Source organism: Triticum aestivum, chromosome 4A (genome assembly GCF_018294505.1).
Source record: "Triticum aestivum cultivar Chinese Spring chromosome 4A, IWGSC CS RefSeq v2.1, whole genome shotgun sequence".
NCBI classification, from domain to species: Eukaryota; Viridiplantae; Streptophyta; class Magnoliopsida; order Poales; family Poaceae; genus Triticum; species Triticum aestivum.
Genome location: NC_057803.1, coordinates 478,998,632 through 479,019,143, shown reverse-complemented (window position 1 = coordinate 479,019,143; position 20,512 = coordinate 478,998,632). Strand labels below are relative to the sequence as shown.

Here is a 20,512-nt window from a genome sequence, read left to right as displayed (position 1 = left end):
CTGAGATGGATGGTGGTTGGCTAGGTTGGGAAAACGAGGAGGAAGAAGATTGCGGCGGTGGCGATGGGATGGATGGGACACACTGCCTAAAATCTAGGGTTAGACTGTTTATAGTAGGTTGGTTAGCTTAGGGGCTACTCGGTCCCTCTGATCGGAATCGGACAGTCGCAAATAAATAGCTTAGGGAATCCAATTAAGAAAACAGAGATGTTTTATAGATGTTTGGGGACGATCCGGACCCATCGGTAACGAAAGTCCGGTTCGGGTTCGGGGAAGTTTCGGATACGGGCGAGGGGTCGATGCACTGAGCAAAGAGGGGTTAGCGAACGAGGTCAAGTGTGTGGTTGGACCGAGAAGAGAGAAGAGAAGGGGAGGCCCGACAACAGTTTTCGGAGACCGAAAACGTCCGACATTAGACCGGCTATATTGTGGCCGTATGTTTAACGGTTGGGCTATCAAACGAACTTCGAATGCGATGAAACTTGCCAGGCGGCCTACTGACAACATAACAATACCGCATGCCACCTTTCAACCCATTCCGAGAACATTTTCCGGCCACTTATAAAATAATATTTCGGAGGTGCCGCGGGCGCGTGCAAGTGTGTCTGGGCTCAGAACGGATAACAGACGAAACTGGGGGAACCCGGACGGATGCAAGTTTTGAAAACATGATGATGCAATACACATGATGACATGGCAAGATGCAACACGCAAGCAAAAGACATGGCAATGATGGTGACTAACTGGAAGACACCTGGCGCAATGGTCTCGGGGCATTACAAGCCGGTAGTCGAAGAGTGACGCAGCGTCCGCCTTCTTGGAAAGTAGAGTAATGGGTGCCTCATTAAGCTTGCGAAAGCCTCGAAAATTGAGCAAATGTAGCTTGCCGAACATGCCGCAAATATCCTCCTTGATCACCTCTCAAGCACTCTGCATAAACTCAATGGCGAAACCATCCAGGCCCGGTGTTTGACCCATTGAAAACTGCTTGGAGTCATTCATATCTCATCCTCGGAAAAAAGAAGCTTCTAGAAGTGAGAGTTCAAAGGGACCAACATGCATCGCCATGAGGTCGATGGTGAACGGTCCTGGCTTGGCGGAGTTAAGAATGGGCGTGAAGTAGAAGAACATTGCTTTAGCCGTGGCAGCATGAAAGGCAGATCTAATGATCACGGAGGCGATGAACGAACTGAGATAATCAATCGGTTGAGCGGAAGCGTTTCTGAAATTTATCAGACAGAAAAAAATTACTAAACGACGCACTCCAACGCGATTGAAATGAATCGGTCGCTGGCTCGGAAGTTCTAATAAAAAAAAAGGAATCGTTCGCTCGCGCGAAAGTTTTCAAATCAAAAAAGAAAATGAAAAAGGAATCGTTCGCTCGCACGGAGCACACAGTGCTCGGTCGCATAACTGACGCCCTCTCCGCTCACCTCTGCAAAGGCAACCTGCCCCCACAACGCCGCCGCCTGCGACGAAGACGGCGGAGCCAAGCAGCTTCTCGCCGCCACCTTCCACTGCTAATCTCACCACCCCTCCTGCATCCCGTTTACCGCCGCCGACGAAGCCCAAGCTCGCCGGCGCTACCTTCTGCCTTCTCGCGGATCCTGGGACGGCCGAGCCGTCGGGCTACACTGCGGCGGGCAATTAGTTGGTTCTCCTCTCCCATCGTTGGGGGGCATCCTTCCGAGGCGCAGTGGAGCAATCGACGGGAGCCCTTGCGGTAATTGCTCGGATTCGAATTCCAGATCTTTTTGGAGTTTCTACGGCAACAATCCTCGCTGGATCCGGACTCCCTTCTTCTAATCGGATCACAGGTGAGGCCTCGGCTCGACTGGATATAAAGTGCAGCCAGCCCTCGGTGTGCTTCTTCTCATCAGATTAGATACAAGCCAAGTCCAATTGGTTTGCCGCTGAAGCAACTCTTCTCCAACAAGACCTGCTTTTGCAATTGCTCCAATGGAGGTCTGTAGCGTAGCCAGGATAACGAGCTTTGCTCATTTTGGCCTGAAAATTTTGCCTAAGCTCCTGGCTCTTTCTCCCGCTTCATTGGGGAAATTCAGAAAGGTCTCACCAGCGATGGGAACTGAAACTGTGTTGAGAAAACTGCCGGAGCTGCTGCAGGATGTATTGAGAAAGGTCTCACCACCCATGGAAACTGAAACTGTGGTGAGAAATTTGCCGGAGCTGCCGCAGGATGTATTGATGGACATATTTTCACTCCTGGAGATACCCGACCTCATGCGTGCGGCCTCTGTCAGCTCCTCCTGGCGCTCCGCGTATACCAGCCTCTGCAGCCAGCTTAAGCTGTACAAACGGCCTCAAACGCCTTGCCTCCTCTACACCTCTGAATCTGCTGGTGAGAATGTAGCTTGTCTCTACAGCCTCGCAGAGAAGAGGGTCTACAATTTAACTCTCCCGGATCCACCCATCCGCAACAGGTATCTTATTGGGTCATCACATGGTTGGCTAGTTACCGCGGATGACAAGTCTGAGCTACACCTTATCAATCCGGTCACCGGCCAGCAGATTGCTCTCCCGTCGGTGGTCACCATTGGTTATGTAGAGCCAATCTTTGACAATGCAGGCACAGTTATTATGTATAAATTGCGGCAGCAACTTTACGATCCGGACTTAGACCCCGAAATGGTTGGTCCCAAAATGTTCCCCCATGCTCCCGACAAGCTTCGTGACCATGTCTACATCAGGGTATTTATCTTTCCGGATCCGTCCACAGGAAGCTATATTGCGGTTCTCATCCATGGTCCAGTACGTCAGCTTTCGTTTGCAAGGGTAGGAGATTGTAAGTGGACCTCGCTGCCGCCGGGTTGGGACTATGATCTATGCATCTACATGGATGGTCTATTGTATGCATCCACAAGAGCCGGGCGAATGGATGCTTTTGACCTCACTGGTCGTACCGTCACGAGGAATATAATTGCAGATGAGATTGCCATTTACAGTTCTGAGTACAAGGGGCAGTTCTACCTTCTTCAGGGTCCATGGGGCGGTCTGCTGCAAGTTTGCAGGAAGGCTGAACTCATAGATGCGGGTTATGAGGAGCTCATAGTTAAAACTAATAAAGTCTGGTTACACAAAGTTGATATGGAAGCAGAAGAGCTCGTGGAAATAAATAGCTTGCATCATAACGTGTTGTTTCTTGGGCGTAACCAGCCTATATGCCTTAGTGCTGAAGAATATCCGCAACTGAAGGCAAATTGTGTCTATTTCGCAGATGATGAGCAATATAATTGGATGTATAAGACGAATCCCCGGGATATAGGTGTTCTCAACCTTGAAGATGCCAGTAGGGAGGAAATTGTGTCCCCGCTTTGGTGCAGCTGCCCAAGTCCCATATGGATAACACCCAGTTTTACAGTGATGAACCAGTCAATGTACAAATAGGTAGTTTTTTGAATTATGTACCTTGATTATTGGGTTTGTTGACCAAATTAGTCACTCTTTTGCAGGCCGATGCTATGACAACGGAAGCATGTTCCGTTTATCTCTTTTTTCCATACATTCTTTGCTGTATCTGATAAAACTATGGTCGAAAAAAAATAGGAATGGAAATGATGGTTCTCTACAACAATTTGGTTTGCTGAATATTGTTTGTTTGATACCCCCCCCCCCACCCCCTCTATAACTGAAAGTATGATTTGCGTACTCTCGGGAAAAAAAACTGAAAGTTCAAGCCACGTAGTAACCATCGAGTAGAATGGTCTATTATTCTCTTCAGTATGATATACTATGTATTTCTGATGCTTTCACTGTCCCTGGATCATTTATTTAATTGGGATGTTCTTCATTAACTAGACATTGAACGTGACATCATTTTCTAAGTATTATCGGCACATGTTGTCAGTGGAATTGCTAATCCCTGTCCAGGGGAAATATCAGGTGCTCCCATCCTTGGGGTGCTTCCTATACTCCAAGTGTAAAACATGAATTTTTAAATGTTTCAAAAATTCTGAAAATAAATGTGAATGTTCATAAGGAATGTGACTACACCTCCTAAAAATTTCAGGTTCAAACTCAAAATGTACATTCAGAAACAAAGAAGACAAATTCAGATGTGAATAGTGTCAAATGTTGCTTTTGTCTTTTTATGACACTATTCATGCTAGATTTCACTTTTTTTTCTCAATGTACATTTAGAGTTTGGACCTGAATTTTTTAGGAGTTGTAGTCGCATTCCTTGTAAACATTCATATATTTTTCTATAATTTTTTGAAACATTTAAAATTGAATCTTTTGAAGTTGGAGCATGGGGAGCACTCCAAGGATGAGAGTACTTGTTATTTCCCCTCCCTGTCCATGGTTGAAGATAACTGAAGATTTTATGTAAATTACACTCTTGCTCCTGGGCTACTTAATACGGTTCTTTCATGCTTTGGCAAGCATTTCGGACGAGTTACTGTGGTCGGCATCTTATGTAGGTACGCCTACCCGTGCTAATTCACTATTTTTTTAGCTGGTGTACATTTGTTCTCCTTGTATACGATGCAATTTTATGCTCCCTGCAAGGCATGTGCATGTCTTGGTTAAAAATAAAAACAGAAGTATGCATGTCGGCAAAATTGCAGCATTTTTTTTGAAAAGGAGGATGACCTCGGCCTCTGCATCAATTGATGCATGCAGGCATATTATTAAATAAAAATGTAACAAAGTCTTAAGGTCTGAAATAGCTCATAAACTACTGAGCAGAAGTCGAAAAAAAATAAGTCTGAAAAGCGCCAAAACTGGCGATATAAAACATGAGCATAAACACTTGCGAAACTGGTGGCACAACTCCAAATGTTTTCCCTGCAAACTAGTCTAGAAACTACCTTTATGCAATTCCGAGTATCACCTTCACAATCATCGATGCACTCAGTGTATAACGATATCTTTAATAGTAGAGAAGAATCTGTTTTGGCGGAGCACGAGTACCATCGGTGAGAAGGAATTGCAGAACCCTGAAGCGGCAGCCATCACGCCATCTCATGCTCATTGGGGATCCAATATTCCACTACAATTTCAAGTTGGCGCAGTCTGCCAAAAAAAAGGAAAAAAATTCTAGGGGCCAGATTCCAAGGCGCCTAGGCAGCTATGAATTTGATCTCATGTTGAGGTTGAACAAGGGGCCACGACAGTCAAACATTAAAATTAAAATCTACAGGGATCACAACTAATGATTTGAACGATCATTTCTCGTGAATGATAGTTTGGTTCGACCAGACATTTGTATGGGACATCTGAATCTCATAGTGCAGGCCAGTGAAAAAGTACTGCTGCTTATGAAATAACGTGGTTGCTTTGACGTGGGTTTACACAATTCATATCTTCTGCGATCTTGTAAAACAGCCTCCTTGTACTTGGACTAAGAATTTCAGCACTGACAAAAGATTGGATATGTGTCTAGTAAATATTTGAATGTCGTGTTGTTCATCGAAATACTACACTCCATAATAGTAGATCTTTTTAATCGATTCCTACTTACACATGCTATGGGGGCATTGTGCAGGTTCAAGCCACATATGCGCAGGAAGATGGATGAAAACTATGATGGAAACACTCATCAGCGGGAATTTGCTCGACCAAGAACACTTATGCCTTGGTGATACAGGTGTATGAAAGAAGTTGAATAATACAGAGCCACTAATACCGACCATCAGTAGAATAACAACCTCTTCGATCTTGATGATGCTGTTCAGGAAATCAAGAGAATACACTGGCATGGCGTGTCTATACCACTACCAGAAATGGCATGTCTTCTCTAACTACAAGCGTAGGCAAGATGTTGCATGTGCCCAATGCTGTTCGATCGAAGGCTGGCAAGGATTTTACTTTTGAAGACCGATGCTTTTTAGTCCTTATGATAGGTCAAGTCTAGTTGAGAGACATGATGTAAGGGCCAGATCATTCTGGCTAGTTCTGAATTTACATTCGGACCCTGCATCTGTATTTTGTTTGTCTTGAAAACAGACCAATCCGCCTTCATCCAAGGCCCTTCTAGCGGACTCTATCACCTACCCCAACCAATCCGCCTTCATCCAAGGCCGGTTTATTTTGGATGGTGCAGGTCTTTCACGAAGTCCTCCATGAAGTCCGAGCCAAGAACCACCGCGCGGTCTTCCTAAAGCTCGACTTTCACAAAGCCTACGACACTGTCCATTGGCCCTTCCTTTGGGAAGTTTTGCTTCGAAAGGGCTTCGACGACCGCTGGGTGACCCGCATTATGCAACTCGTCACCTGCGGTCGGACGGCGGTCAACATCAACGGTGAGATCGGGCCTTACTTCCCCACCTTACCTGGGGTCCGCCAGGGTGACCCGTTCTCCCCGTTTCTGTTCAACATGGTCGTCGATGCCCTCGCGGTCATCCTTGATAAGGCCAAAGCTTCCGGCCATATCCGCGGCGTAGTCCCCCACCTAGTGGGTGGGGGAGGGGTCTCCCTCCTCCAATATGCGGACGACACCATAGTTATGGTAGAGGGCTCCGCGTCCGACATCGCCAACCTGAAGTTCCTCCTCCTGTGTTTCCAACAGATGTCTGGGCTCACCATCAACTTCGATAAGAGCGAAGTGATGGTCCTTGGCTATCCTTCGGAGGAGGCTTTATCCATTGCGGACCGGTTGAACTGCCGCCTGGGTTCCTTCCCCACGACTTACTTGGGGATACCCATTAGTGATTCCAGGCTCACCGTTGCTGATCTCCGCCCAACGGTGACTAGGATGCAACACCGGGTTGAACCCTGGAGGGGGAGGTGTTAATCGAAAGCAGCCAGGGTAATCCTAATCAACTCTTTGCTTGTTAGCCTTCTCTGGTTTCTCATGAACTTCTACGGTCTCCATGAGACCCTCCATCAGGAGGTTGCCAAATACCAGCCGAGGGTTTTTTGGGCTGGTGAGGGCGACAAGCAGAAGTACCATATGGTGAGCTGGCTCGACATTTACAAACCCAAAGACCAGGGTGGCCTTGGGATCTTGTCATCTCAGTGCATGAACATTGCTCTCCTGACCCGTTGGCTGTGGCGTATCGCCAATGGGGAGGGAGGCCTCTGGCTTACCATCATCTGTAATAAGTATCTTCGGGGCCAGCCTCTTGCCTTTTGCCAGCGTACGGGTGGATCCTAGTTCTGGCAGTCCGTGATCCAGCTTCTGCCAGTCCTTCGCATCGGCACGTCCATCTCAATTGGATCCGGGTCCTCGACCCTGTTCTGGTTCGACCGCTGGTTAGGGGACTCCCCCCTGGCTGCGTGATTCCCAAAACTCTTTGCCATTGCGGCCGACCCTCGGGTCTCTATCGAGACGACCCTTATTGACTTATGGCGTCTCACTTTCCGACGCCCCTTCGGCCCCCTCGAGGTGGCTGCTTGGGACTCCCTCCTACAAGACATCGCCCTTATGCCGATGAACGTCGAGGAGGACCTGGATGCCCTTTCCTGGCGCCTTGAGCCGTCTGGCCGCTTCTCCACGAAGTCCTTGTATGCCGTCATTGCGCCCTCGGCAGCCCCGGAGCCCTTTAGCCTGACCTGGGACATCCGCCTACCTCTGAAGATCAGAATTTTCCTGTGGCAATGGATTCATGGACGCCTGCCCTCTGGGGTTGAAGTCCTCAAGCATCGGCTCGGGCGATGGGATGTGTCCCATCTGTGTTGGACCCATAAAAAGCGGGATTTGCGCTTGTGGCAATTCTCGAGCGAGCGGAGCTGAAAACGAAGACGAAAGATTTTGCCAAAAATGCGGGGTAGAATTTGTGGATTCTCGGATACGAAGATATCAAATGGGATACATCAAACTCGCATGTCCCGTGACTCATGTGTGGTATTTGAAAGGTCTTCCTAGTTATATCGCGAATCTTTTAGATAAACCTCTTAAGAAGTTGGAGGGCCTAGTATACGGCGATTTCTCTTTTGCTAGGCCCAGCACTAAAAAACCCACTTTTTTTACGATTACGAGGTTTATTCGAAGAGGAAATTGCAGCACGATCGAGGATGTAACCACATCTTCTTCTCGTGCTCTACTGCCCAGTTCCTCTGGGCTTGCTTCCGCAAAACGGTCGATGGACGGTGCTGCAATACCAACTTCCCCGACTTACTTGCAGAGCTCAATGCTTCCCCTACCCACTACCGCCATATTAGATGGCTGTGCGTGGGGTTCTCGCCTGGATGCTTTGGAACATTCGCAATAAGCTTGTTATTCAGAAGGTGCCTCTCCGACATGCGACAGACGCAATCTTCAAAATGTGTGGTTACTTTCAGCTTTGGCGGCCGCTTAGCCGCCCTTAGGACATGGACGTCATCACCACCCTCCTCACCGACGTCCGCTCGATGGCGCTCCGCGTGGCACCCCCGCTGCCGCCCCTCCCCCAGAGCCGGACTAGGCCATCTAGTGGCTATGTGGCGTGTATGTTTTTGTATTTAGGGCTTGTTGTGTTGTGCCCTCAACATTGACCCTTATGTCTTCTATGTGTTCTTGTGGACCTCCGTGTGCGTCTGTGTGTGCTTTGTTGAACCTTGTTGGATGCTTGGCTTGGGAAGTTTGCTTTATAATATAAAGTGGGGCGAAAGCCTTTTTCGGTAAAACAGACCAAGTACAATGAAGTTTTAACTAACACAGATTTTCATCAGTACTTTTTCATCGCACGAACCAGGAAACCATCACAATGACAATGTCCGTAATCTCTTTACGATATTGCGTTGTTGCAGAAGCCGGGTGTAATTGGTATCTCTGCGATATTAATATATTCCCTTCCTCGTATTTTTTTACATGGCGCTATTTCTATTTCTGTCTGTATACCATAAGCCACTCATTTTCTTTTTGTCTGCGGCTGCTGCATAATATCATTTGTAGGATTTGCCACTATTGTTCCTATTTTGAACATAAAGGATTCAATAGAACTGGAAACATCAGTTCTAAATTCTGTTGTATAAACAATCTTCGTTAGAATCTAAGACACCAAGACCTTTCCATCCATCACAAAAGACCATTCACAAGATTTTTGTACAAAATTCTTGAATGAGCACACTATACCCTCGTGCACACATCTCATGTGAAAGAAACAGAGTGAAAACTAATGCTAGCACTCGCTACAGAAGTCTCTTGTGAACAAAGTAAAAACTAATGCTATCAATTTCTACAGAAGCACCAAGCAGTGGGCTCATTTGCTCAAACTATGGAGCTAGATGTTCCTCTCCTTTTCTATAACAAGGAAGCCCTTCTTCTTGCAACTTTCAATCAATGGCATTTAGTCTGAAAGGAAAATCAATGGCATTTAGTCTTAAAAGTTATTACGAGAGAGTGTTCGCAATATTTGTACAAATTTCTCAAAAGAGATTCCTGCAAATTCTAAAGGCTATAACAAGGGCATCCTTCATGCTAACCAGAGCATAATCTTCATGAAGTGCAGAGGATATACCGTTTTACTTGCTGATGCCATGACAATAGTACCGGTGCTTCCCTAGCTGGCTCTTGTCCTTGGCAATCACAAAGCAACCCAGCTTCTTGCAGTGTTCCACTCCCGCTTTGTGACGATTTCGGATATGGCGATCCCTCTAAAAAGAAAGAAAGAAACAAAAACCTAGATTAGTCCCTAAATTTAGTTTACCATACTCAATTAGGAAGTCGAGAGAGAAGCACTACCTCATGGTCAGTACAGCCATATTCAGAGTTCTGGTTTTCAAAGAAGCAGATCATGCATTGGGTCATTTGATTCTTCTTGAGGTTGCTAAGGTTCTTATCCCGGAAGCTCCTGTGAGCATCCCTCTCGATCTACAACAGTCAAACAATTTTCAAAATCAGTCAGTTAAGTTCATGCCTATGAGCAACAAAAATGCAGCTAGTAGTAAAACATAATGGGCAATTGGTCTTCGGAAAGGCTCAAACAAAAGAATGATCTGCTGTCACGTGACATACCATTGGAAATTTCTATATCGTCACAATATGATCAAACACTAAGGAAAGATACACATTCTTCACCAAAACAGCTATCTGATAAATCCCCAACTTCAAATGGCCAAAGGTTTTCAGGTAGGCTTAGTGTCGGTGTCAAAACCGGCGGATCTCGAGTAGGGGGTCCCGAACTGTGCGTCTAGGCCGGATGGTAACAGGAGGCAAGGGACACGAAGTTTTACCCAGGTTCGGGCCCTCTCGATGGAGGTAAAACCCTACATCCTGCTTGATTAATATTGATGATATGGGTAGTACAAGAGTAGATCTACCACGAGATCAGAGAGGCTAAACCCTAGAAGCTAGCCTATGGTATGATTGTTGTTCTGTATGTTGTCCTACGGACTAAAACCCTCCGGTTTATATAGACACCGGAGAGGGTTAGGATTACACAAAGTCGGTTACAATGGTAGGAGATCTACATATCCGTATCGCCAAGCTTGCCTTCCACGCCAAGGAAAGTCCCTTCCGGACACGGGACGAAGTCTTCAATCTTGTATCTTCATAGTCCAGGAGTCCGGCTGAAGGTATAGTCCAGTCATCCGGACACCCCCTAATCCAGGACTCCCTCAGTAGCCCCTGAACCAGGATTCAATGACGACGAGTCCGGCGCGCAGATTGTCTTCGGCATTGCAAGGTGGGTTCCTCCTCCAAGTACTTTATATAAGATTTTGAACACAAAGATAGTGTCCGGCTCTGCAAAATAAGTTTCCACATATTGCCATAGAGAGAATAATATTTACACAAATCTAATCTGCTGACGTACTCCGTAGTGTAACACACCACGGCTAAGCCTTTATCCGAGTCGTTTCATTATCCCACCTCAGCGCGTCATGCGAGGCGGCTTCCTTGTCACGTCTTGTTAAAGCAGAGATCGTGTCCCCTTATTCCGGGATTCTCATCAATACGGGCGTGGGTAACCCAACCGCTTCTAGGACTTCTAGATTATAGGCAAGTCCAAACGGACACGGAGAGGACGCTTGATATTCACCCTCTTTATAAAGGGACAAGGCTTTTATTTTTCCCTCCCGTGCTCAATCGAATCCTTCCCCCACCTCAAGCTCAAACGCCCAAAGTTCAGGTCAGGTGCTCCGAACCTTCAGTCATGTCCGGATCTAGCCTTCAAGGCCGATGGGTGCCTTCCACCGTCATGGAAGAAGACATCAAAAAGTTAAGGGAGGCCAGATATCTGACCGCCGAGATCTTGCATCGGCTGCCTCCTCGAGGGCAGGCCGTCCCCACCCCCGAACCCAACGAGAACGTCGTGTTCGTCTCCCACTTCCTCCGAGGTCTAGGCCTTGCTCTGGATCCTTTCGTCAGGGGTTTGATGTTTTATTACGGGCTAGACTTCCATGATCTAGCTCCGGACTCCTTTCTTCATATCACGACATTTATTGTCGTGTGCGAGACCTTCCTCCGGGTTACCCCTCACTTTGGCCTATGGCTCAAGACCTTTGAAGTAAAGCCGAAGATGATCGAGGGGCAACATGCAGCGTGTGGAGGTGCCTCAATACGCAAGATGACAGGAGCTCCGTGGCCCAAAGGTTCCATCTCAGAGGTGTCTGAATTGTGGCAACATGAGTGGTTCTACATCATGGCTCCTAGAAGTGCCAAGTGGGCGGCCGCCCCTATTTTCCGCTCGGGCCCTCCACCACAACTGATGTCATGGATCAGTAGAGGTCTGAGCTGGGGTCCAGCCAAGGACGTGCCTATACTGCAAAGCCGCATTCGAGATCTATTCAATGGAGATTTCAGTTTGGTTGCGGTAATACAAGTTATGCTGGTTCGTCAAGTCCAACCTTGCAAACGCCGGCCTCTTCGCCTGTGGGAGTTCAATCCCGAGGGACCGCGTGTCATTCAAAATTTTCTCGGCCTGATGCACGAGGAGATGTACAAGTCATTCTTCGGACCTCAGTTGGAGTGTCCGGAAATTACCGAGGACGTGGGCCTGAGTAGTAACCGCGCCGCCGAACAGGTAAGGCATCTTCCGGCCGAACATACTATCTCTCCTTTGTTACGAAGTTATTTCTGAGGGTTCGCTTTTTGACCAGGACTCACTAACAAAGGAGAAGTTGATTCGGTGTTCAGCCCCCCTCCCTGAGGGTTTGGAAAATCTGGTATTGGAAAAGATGCTCCAGACCGCACCTTGCCCGGAGCCCTTGGAGGAAGATACTATGGAGGATAATACGGGCGGACGCAGGCCCCCAACGCTGCCCATTCTAACCGAGGGAGCGAGCGTCTCCATGAAGGAAGACGACCAGAAGAGGAAAAGGACTGCGCCCGGGGATTCGGAAGCCGAAGCTTCCAAACGGGAGAAGAAGTCTCCCACAGAGGGTCCTACCTTGGGGGCGCTGTTGCCGCACAAAGTCCGCGGGGGGATCAATTCTCCCGCGAGTCGTAAGTGACCCGAAATACTTTAATATTACAGATATGCCATCTTTTTCTTCTGAGAAAATAACCACCACATATGTCTTTGCAGTTCGGGCCTTAGCCCCTCTCAAATGAGCTCGTCTTCGGGGGATCTTCTTCCAGAGATGATGGAGAGCGAAACGCCTCCTCCGGACTCCTCCGCTCCGGAAGCGGGCGACCCTAAAGTGTCGTCGCGTAGGGCCTCTCCGAGTCCGGTGAGGCCAGAAGATAATCCCATTGAGCCCCGAAGCTCCCAGTGTCCGGCTCCCAAAGAGAGCAGACAAAAGAGTCCGGCACCGTCTAGTGTGCGATCGGATGTTTTGAGGGAGTTGGTGGGGCGAGCGGCCATCTCAGATGAACACCATGTGCTGATGAATACGGTGATGGAGAGAATATCATCCGCTGAAAGCGGATTGCATGAAGCTTTTATGAGTCTACTGACAGGCTTTGAGGTACGTAAAAGAATGTATGATAGTCCTGCACATGCTAGGTGTGCCCTGTGTAGATAGTAGCCCCTGAGACTCTGGTTGTCGTCGGAAACGATGATGAACAGGGGATCATGTTCCCAGGTAATAACATTACTGCCTCTATGTGCAGGTGATGGAAGCTCCGGTGGCTAGCCGGACTAGCGAGTTTGCCCATTTAGAACGGCAGTTGGATGCGGCAGATGCCGACATCGAGCTTGTTAACAAAAGGCTTCACGAGGCACAGGGTAAGTGTCATTATCTGGTAAACGCCACATAGGAAGAGCAACATGATGCCAGTATCTTTAATATGTTGTGACTGCAGATGGAGCTGCCACTGTTGAAGCCTTGCAGGCAGAACTTGCCCGAGCCAAGGAACAAGCGAGGTTGGGTAATGCGGCTGCTTTGAAGGCGGCCAAAGAGTTGCAAGCCGAGAAGGCCGCGCATGGCGAGAGCCGAGACAAGATGGCCAAGATGGCCATAGAATTAAAAGCCGCCGCCGACCGTTGCCGGGTTCTTGAAAAGGAAAACCAAGCGAAGGCATCGGACCTTGAGAAGGCTGCTGCGATGACAAAGGACCTTCGCTCTGCTATGAGGGCAAAGAAGGAGGAGCTGCGGGAAGCCAGGCATATTATAGCTGGGAAATCCTTTATGTTGCGGAGGAAGTTCGGAGATCCACGGTATGCCCCTATGGATCGGATGTGGAGTTCAGAGGATGTATATATAGATTTGGCGGCGAGCGCTGCCGATGCGGCCAACTATTTCCAGGGTCAGACGGACCATGAAGTAGACCATCTGTTTTGGAGACAATTCCATTCTCCCGAGCGTCCGCTTTCATTGACTGACCAATTAGCCGAATGGGCCGAACTAAATAGGTTGTCCGGACTCTCCATGAGGTCTGTTGTGGATCAGCTATGGCCGGAAAGGTCAAAACCGAACAGCTATTTCAGCTCGGTGCAACAGTTCCTTGACGTGGTGCCGCGCATTAATGTGATGAAGAGGTCGGCGTGCATAGAGGGCGCGCTGATGGACTTTGCCCGTGTTAAAGCATACTGGGCGGAGATGGATGCTACCACTGTTGCAGCGCGGGATTCGTCCATAGGTCGAAGGGCTGCTGAGCACTACTTTGAAGAAGTTCTTGAGGGTGCTCGTTTGATAGAGACCCAGTGCTCAAAAAATATTATGTTTGAGTGATATGTAATCTCACTGTAAGCGAAATTCTTTTATAAATTTTTATAAGGCTATTTTTATACTTTTGCCTGAAAGTAATATGATGCCTCCTAGGCGGCCGTTTATGTATACATGTGTATAACCTGAAAGATTGCAGCCGTCGGCTTCAACCCTCACGCATATAATGCGGAGGTGCTCGCAAAAACACGCGTTCACACTTAACCCAACGCCTTGGTCCTATTAAGGAGGTGATAGCGGAGCGAGCGAGGCAACCGGACTATAATGCTTTAGCACTTTCACTTAGCCATAGGAGTTTGACAGTGGGGCTACTAAATAGCCCCTGGTGGCTCTGCACCTTCCCGATCCCGGGGTGCGTACATGCCTGGCCGGAAAACGTCCCTTCATTAAGGCGGAGGAATTCTAACATTCCAATAGGTCATCGAGTGGTTGACCAGTCTCATGCTATATCATGACAGTCAGTTTTCGGCTTTCTCTACTGAGGTGCTCGTCCGGATGAACTAGGGCACAATCGCAGTAGTTCTCCTGGTGCTACCTTAGCCGGTAAAGCGTAACGTAAGGCACCAAAACACAGGAACCGGGCAAACCCAACATTTGACCAAAGACAATGATTCGAAGCTGATGCATATAAGGCCAAACTCGCGACGCCGAACACTCCCTAAGGTATTCGGTCTTAGTGGTATAAACCGGGCCTAAATAATGGCCTTTGTAAGAAGCCCCTTGTGTCCAGGTACGTGCATTGTTCTGGCGTGGCCACATGCCAAGACATCAGCATCCTTCTCAACGGTGGATATGTATCAACAAGAGACACTAAAAAAGGTTTACGCAGGGTCTTAATCTAAAAAGAATCCTTGGAGCGGGTCCCTGCTGCACGTCTGCACCTGTGTCTCCGTTGTGCCGTATCCTGGACGGGTGTAGCACGATGATCGTCTGTAAAAGAGAGGAATTTAGGTGAAAAAGTTCTCGTGCAAAAAGATAGTTTTTTAAGGAAACCATGTATAATTCAAGATGAGGAGAAATTGCCACTTGTCTGCGCGCGTTGAGCCCCTTGTCTTGACAAATAGGGGTGTGACCATTTATTCGGTATAAGTAGGGGCGCCGGACTCGATTAGTTGTGTCTGAGGTCTTGACAACCTATTGGATGCTTTCGTTGGTCCGGGTGCCTTTAGTGTGCGGCTGCCAAGGCAGCCTCACTCTCTTCGGCGCGCAGAGATCGCTTGATATTTCCATGCACTGAAATGATGCCACGTGGACCGGGCATCTTGAGTGTGAGGGAGGCGTAGTGTGGTATTGCATTAAAGCGAGCGAAAGCTTTGCGTCCGAGCAGTGCTTGATAGCCACTTTGAAACGGAATGATGTGGAAGGTTAAATGCTCGCGGCGGAAGTTATCAGGGGAGCCGAATATAACCTGTAGTAGGAGGGAGCCCGTACAATGAGCCCCTGGGCCTGGCGTTACTCCTTTAAAGGTAGCATTGCTATGGCGAATTTGTGTTGGGTCTAACCCCATCCCGCGGATTGTATCCTGATATATTAGGTTTAGGCTGCTGCCGCCGTCCATCAAGACTCGTGTGAAGTGATATCCGCCAATTACTGGGTCTAATACTAGGGCAGCCCATCCTGCGTGTCCGATACTTGCTGAGTAATCGCGATGGTCGAAAGTGATCGGTTGAGACGACCAGTGGCAGGACTTCGCGGTGACAGGCACTTGGGTATATTTTCCTGGGAGTGCCGTATTGTTTTTTCCCTTGATCACGTGTAACACATTTACTGTTTTGACTTCTGGTGGAAATTTCTTTTGTTCCCCCGTGTCTTGCTTGGGAGGCTCGTCCTCGTCTTTACTTGGTGTATCCTCCCCCTTGTGTACGGCGTTGAGCTTGCCGGACTGCTTGAAGACCCAACATTCTCTGTGGGTATGATTAGCAGGTTTACCAGGGGTGCTATGGATCTGACATACTTGGTCCAGAATTTTGTTGAGGCTGGACAGTTCATCCCTGGTGCCTTTAGGGGGTGGCTTTTGACCTGGCCGAGAGCTTTTGAATCCGGCTTTACTGCCGTGCCCTTCGTGCCGTCTTCTTTATTCCGGCGTTTGTTATTGCTGTTGCGCCGTGATTTCCCGTTTCCATCTCTAACTTCAGATGTACTGGGGTCGCTGGTGCTGCATCTGGCTAGCCAGCTGTCCTCACCCGCGCAAAAGCGGGTCATGAGGTTTGTTAATGCCGCCATCGTTCTCGGCTTATTTTGGCCGAGGTGTCTGGCGAGCCATTCGTCGCGGACGCTATGCTTGAAAGATGCCAAGGCTTCGGCGTCCAAACAGTCGACAATTTGGTTCTTTTTAGTAAGAAACCTGTTCCAAAGCTTTCGGGCTGACTCTCCGGGCTGTTGAGTTATATGACTCAAATCGTCCGCGTCCGAAGGTCAGACATAAGTCCCTTGAAAATTTGCCTGAAAGGCGTCTTCGAGCTCTTCCCAACTTCCAATGGAGCTTTCGGGGAGGCCTTTGAGCCAGTGACGAGCTGGCCCTTTGAGCTTGAGGGGTAAGTACTTGATGGCATGGAGATCATCTCCTCGAGCCATATGGATATGAAGGATATAGTCCTCAATCCAGACCCCAGGGTCTGTTGTTCCGTCGTATGCCTCTATGTTTACGGGCTTGAATCCCTCTGGAAATTCATGGTCCAGCACCTCATCGGTGAAACATAGGGGGTGTGCGGCACCCCTGTAGCTGGGTGTACCGCGTTGTTCGGATGTTTGTTGTGTTGCATTATATGCTGGGGCGCACTTGCGTGGTCCATAGATGGATCTTGTTGCGCCGTCCTTTGGGTGCGAGCCCTCGCATGGGTCACGTGTTGTATTGTGAGTGGCGTTATATGCCGCTCTGTGTTGATAGAGGGGTCGTCTATCCGACCAGGTGGCTGCTTTGATGTTTGGTTGTGGGGGGTCTGAAGCCTCCTCATCGAATTCAGGTAGCACCTTCCATTTTGGGTAGCTCTTGGAGGGGCGATTGTCGCCGTACATCGCTGCTGTGTTGAGTATTTTACTCCATCTGATGTGGAGTGTGTCTTGCGCAGCCTTGAGCCTTTCCTTCTGCTTTTTCAGACTCCTCGCGGTGGCAACAAGCCTTTTACGGGCAGTCTGCTGCTCCAGGTGCCTGTCCGGCGTTATGTCGTTCGGACCATTATCCTTGATAGGATTTGTTTGTTCGGTTTGATTATCCGGATTGCCGTTGTCCGGCAGCGGTTCGCCCTGCTCCAGCGCTGGGTCTGTGTGATCGCTATTTCTGTCGAGGCAGGATTTGGGGCGGCACTTGCGTCGCTGCTTTGACTGCTTTTCGAGGGAACAAGCCTTCGGTGCGTCCTTCCGCTCCTCGTCATCATCTTTTGGTGCGTCCACCATGTATACATCATATGACGAGGTGGCGTTCCAGGGCCCAATAGGCGCTGGTTCTTCATCGTCTCCTTCATCAGTGTCCATACCATCGATGTCTTCAGAGTCGAAGTCGAGCATGTCAGTTAAATCGTCGACAGTGGCTACAAAGTGGGTGGTGGGTGGGCTTTGAATTTCTTCATCATCTGTATCCCAATCTCGCTGACCGTAGTCTGGCCAGGGCTCTCCTGATAAAGAGAGAGACTTTAGTGATTTCATAATATCGCCAAAGGGCGAGTGCTGAAAGATGTCCGCGGTAGTAAACTCCATGATCGGCGCCCAATCGGATTCGATCGGTAGAGGCGCGAATGGTTCGGAGTCCGGAGAGGAGTCCGGCTCCTTGGAATCACGAGTCTCGCGGAGTGCGGGGCTGGTGTTCGGCTCGATCGCCGTTAGGATCGCAGCCCCCGAGGCGGCGTCCATCCACCCATCCTCGATCGGCGCAGTTGGCTCCGAATTAAGAGTCGAAGCCGATGCAGGTGTGGCCTTCAGGGCACTGTTAGGCGGCAGAGCTAGATCATGCTCGTCGTGGCAGTGCGGCATGCTCGGCAGTGGCTCGAATCCGTCGAAGATCAAGTCCCCGCGGATGTCAGTCGTGTAGTTTAAACTTCCAAATCTGACCTGACGGCCAGGGGCATAGCTTTCGATCTGCTCCAGATGGCCAAGTGAATTGGCCTGCAGTGCAAAGCCACCGAAGACAGAGATCTGTCCGGGGAGACAAGTTTCACCTGGACCGCATCACTATCGATGATCGTAGGAGCCATCAAGCCTGACGGCGACGGCACAGAGGAACTCTCAATGAAAGCACCAATGTCGGTGTCAAAACCAGTGGATCTCGGGTAGGGGGTCCCGAACTGTGCGTCTAGGCCGGATGGTAACAGGAGGCAAGGGACACGAAGTTTTACCCAGGTTCGGGCCCTCTCGATGGAGGCAAAACCCTACGTCCTGCTTGATTAATATTGATGATATGGGTAGTACAAGAGTAGATCTACCACGAGATCAGAGAGGCTAAACCCTAGAAGCTAGCCTATGGTATGATTGTTGTTCTGTATGTTGTCCTACGGACTAAAACCCTCCGGTTTATATAGACACCGGAGAGGGTTAGGATTACACAAAGTCGGTTACAATGGTAGGAGATCTACATATCCGTATCGCCAAGATTGCCTTCCACGCCAAGGAAAGTCCCTTCCGGACACGGGACGAAGCCTTCAATCTTGTATCTTCATAGTTCAGGAGTCCGGCTGAAGGTATAGTCCGGCCATCCGGACACTCCCTAATCCAGGACTCCCTCACTTAGCGATGGCTGTAGTCTTGACAACAAAGGGGAAAGGAAGCAACCTGACTAGATATACTGAAAAAGGCTTTCGGCCCGCTTTATAAATAAAGCAAACCACCAGAGAGCACACATACATGGACTAGTTCAAACACACACACCCAAGTCCCACAAGAGGAAGTACAAAAGGTTCTACTGAGGGCACAGCTCAACAAGCCCAAACTAAAAGGAAAAAAGGGCGCCGGAGCACACAATAGGTGCCTAGTCTGGCTCCGGATGAGGCGGAGGGGCGGCGGCGACAGTCGGACGACCATCGAGCGAAGGTCGATGATGAAGGTGGAGATGGCGTCCTGGTCCTGTGGGAGGCTAAGCGACCACCAAAGCTGCAAGTAACCAAACAGTTTGAAAAGAGCGTCAGTAGCCCGTCGAAGAGGAGTGCGCTGGATCACAAGTTTATTGCGGATCGCCCAGAGAGTCCAAGCGATAGCCCCAATCTCAAGCCACTGAATGTGGCGAGAAAGCAGGGGGAGTTCTGGAGTTCGGCAATTAGGTCGGGGCAGTTGGTGTGACACCAATTCCCACCCACCACCTCTCTAAAGCAGCTCCACACAAATTGAGCAGACACACAAGAGAAGAAGATGTGATTCGAGTCTTCGGGGACACTGCATAGCGGGCATAGGCCAGAGTCCGGGCCATTGCGTTTGCGGACCTTGACCCCAGATGGGGTCCGTCCGTGAATCCATTGCCACATGAAGATCCGGATTTTCAGTGGTAGGCGGATGGACCACACCGCCGTCAGGGGGGAGGCGCGGTGGAGGGTGCGATGGCCTGGTACACAGACTTGGTGGAGAATTGGCCTGACGGCTCAAGGCGCCACCTCACCTAATCCTGGTCAGCGGCCACTACCGGCTCGTGGAGAGCAACGCAATCAAGCAACTCATGCCAGGCGGCAGAATCTGGAGGCCCAAATGGCCTCCGGAATGCGAGGCGCCCTAAGTCAATAAGGGCCGTCTCTACTGAGATCGAAGGGTCGACAACGATGGAGAAGAGGTCGGGGAAGCACGCCACGAAGGGGGTGTAACCGGCCCACAGGTCAAACCAGAACAGAGTCACGGTCCCAGATCCAACCGAGATGGAGGTCCCAATGCGGAGGACTGGGAGAAGTTGGATGACCGACTGCCAGAACTAGGAACCGCCAGTTCACTTACAGAAGGCTAGGGGTTGCCCATGCAGGTACTTGTTCCGGATGATGTCTAACCAGAGGCCACCGTGACCTTGCGAGATGCGCCAGAGCGAGCGGAATAGGAGGTCAATATTCATGCGCTTAGAGCACATGATACCGAGGCCACCTTGTTCCCGAGGCTTGCAAATGTCAGACCAGCTGACCATATGGTATTTTTGCTTATTGTTGTCGCCTGCCCAATAGAAGCGAGACTGGACTTTGGCAATCTCATGGTGTAGAGTCTCGTGAAGGTTGTAGAAGCTCATGAAGAACAGGAGGAGGTTGGAGAGGGAGTAGTTGACGAGTCTGGGCCACCTTAGACAACCACCTACCATGCCAAGGCTCTATGCGCGTTTGCAACTTGGCCACGGTCAGACGCAATTCAGCGATGGTAAGCCGAGAGTCACTAATGGGCGTTCCCAAGTATGCCATGGGGAAGGAGCCCAGGCGACAGTTGAGCCGGTTGGCAATGTTCAGGCACTCCGCTGGAGAGTAGCCCATCACCATCACATCACTCTTGTCAAAGTTGATCTTGAGGCCAGACATTTGTTGGAAGCAGAGGAGAAGGAACTTAAGGTTAGAGATGTCCGCTTCTGAGCCTT

At 49.4% G+C, this 20,512-nt stretch overlaps 1 protein-coding gene across 1 annotated transcript; it reads left to right on the top strand.

Moving 5' to 3' along the window:
• The first annotated feature begins 1,384 nt into the window (after positions 1-1,384).
• Positions 1,385-3,534, top strand: LOC123086493 (uncharacterized). Its single transcript, XM_044508260.1, has one exon. The coding sequence runs from the start codon at positions 1,960-1,962 to the stop codon at positions 3,403-3,405; it is 1,446 nt and encodes a 481-aa protein (XP_044364195.1). The 5' UTR covers positions 1,385-1,959; the 3' UTR covers positions 3,406-3,534.
• The last annotated feature ends 16,978 nt before the right edge of the window (positions 3,535-20,512 follow it).

Bases quoted from the DNA above. Each gene is read 5' to 3' on its own strand.
- LOC123086493 (XM_044508260.1), top strand. From the start codon at position 1,960: ATGGAGGTCTGTAGCGTAGCCAGGATAACGAGCTTTGCTCATTTTGGC.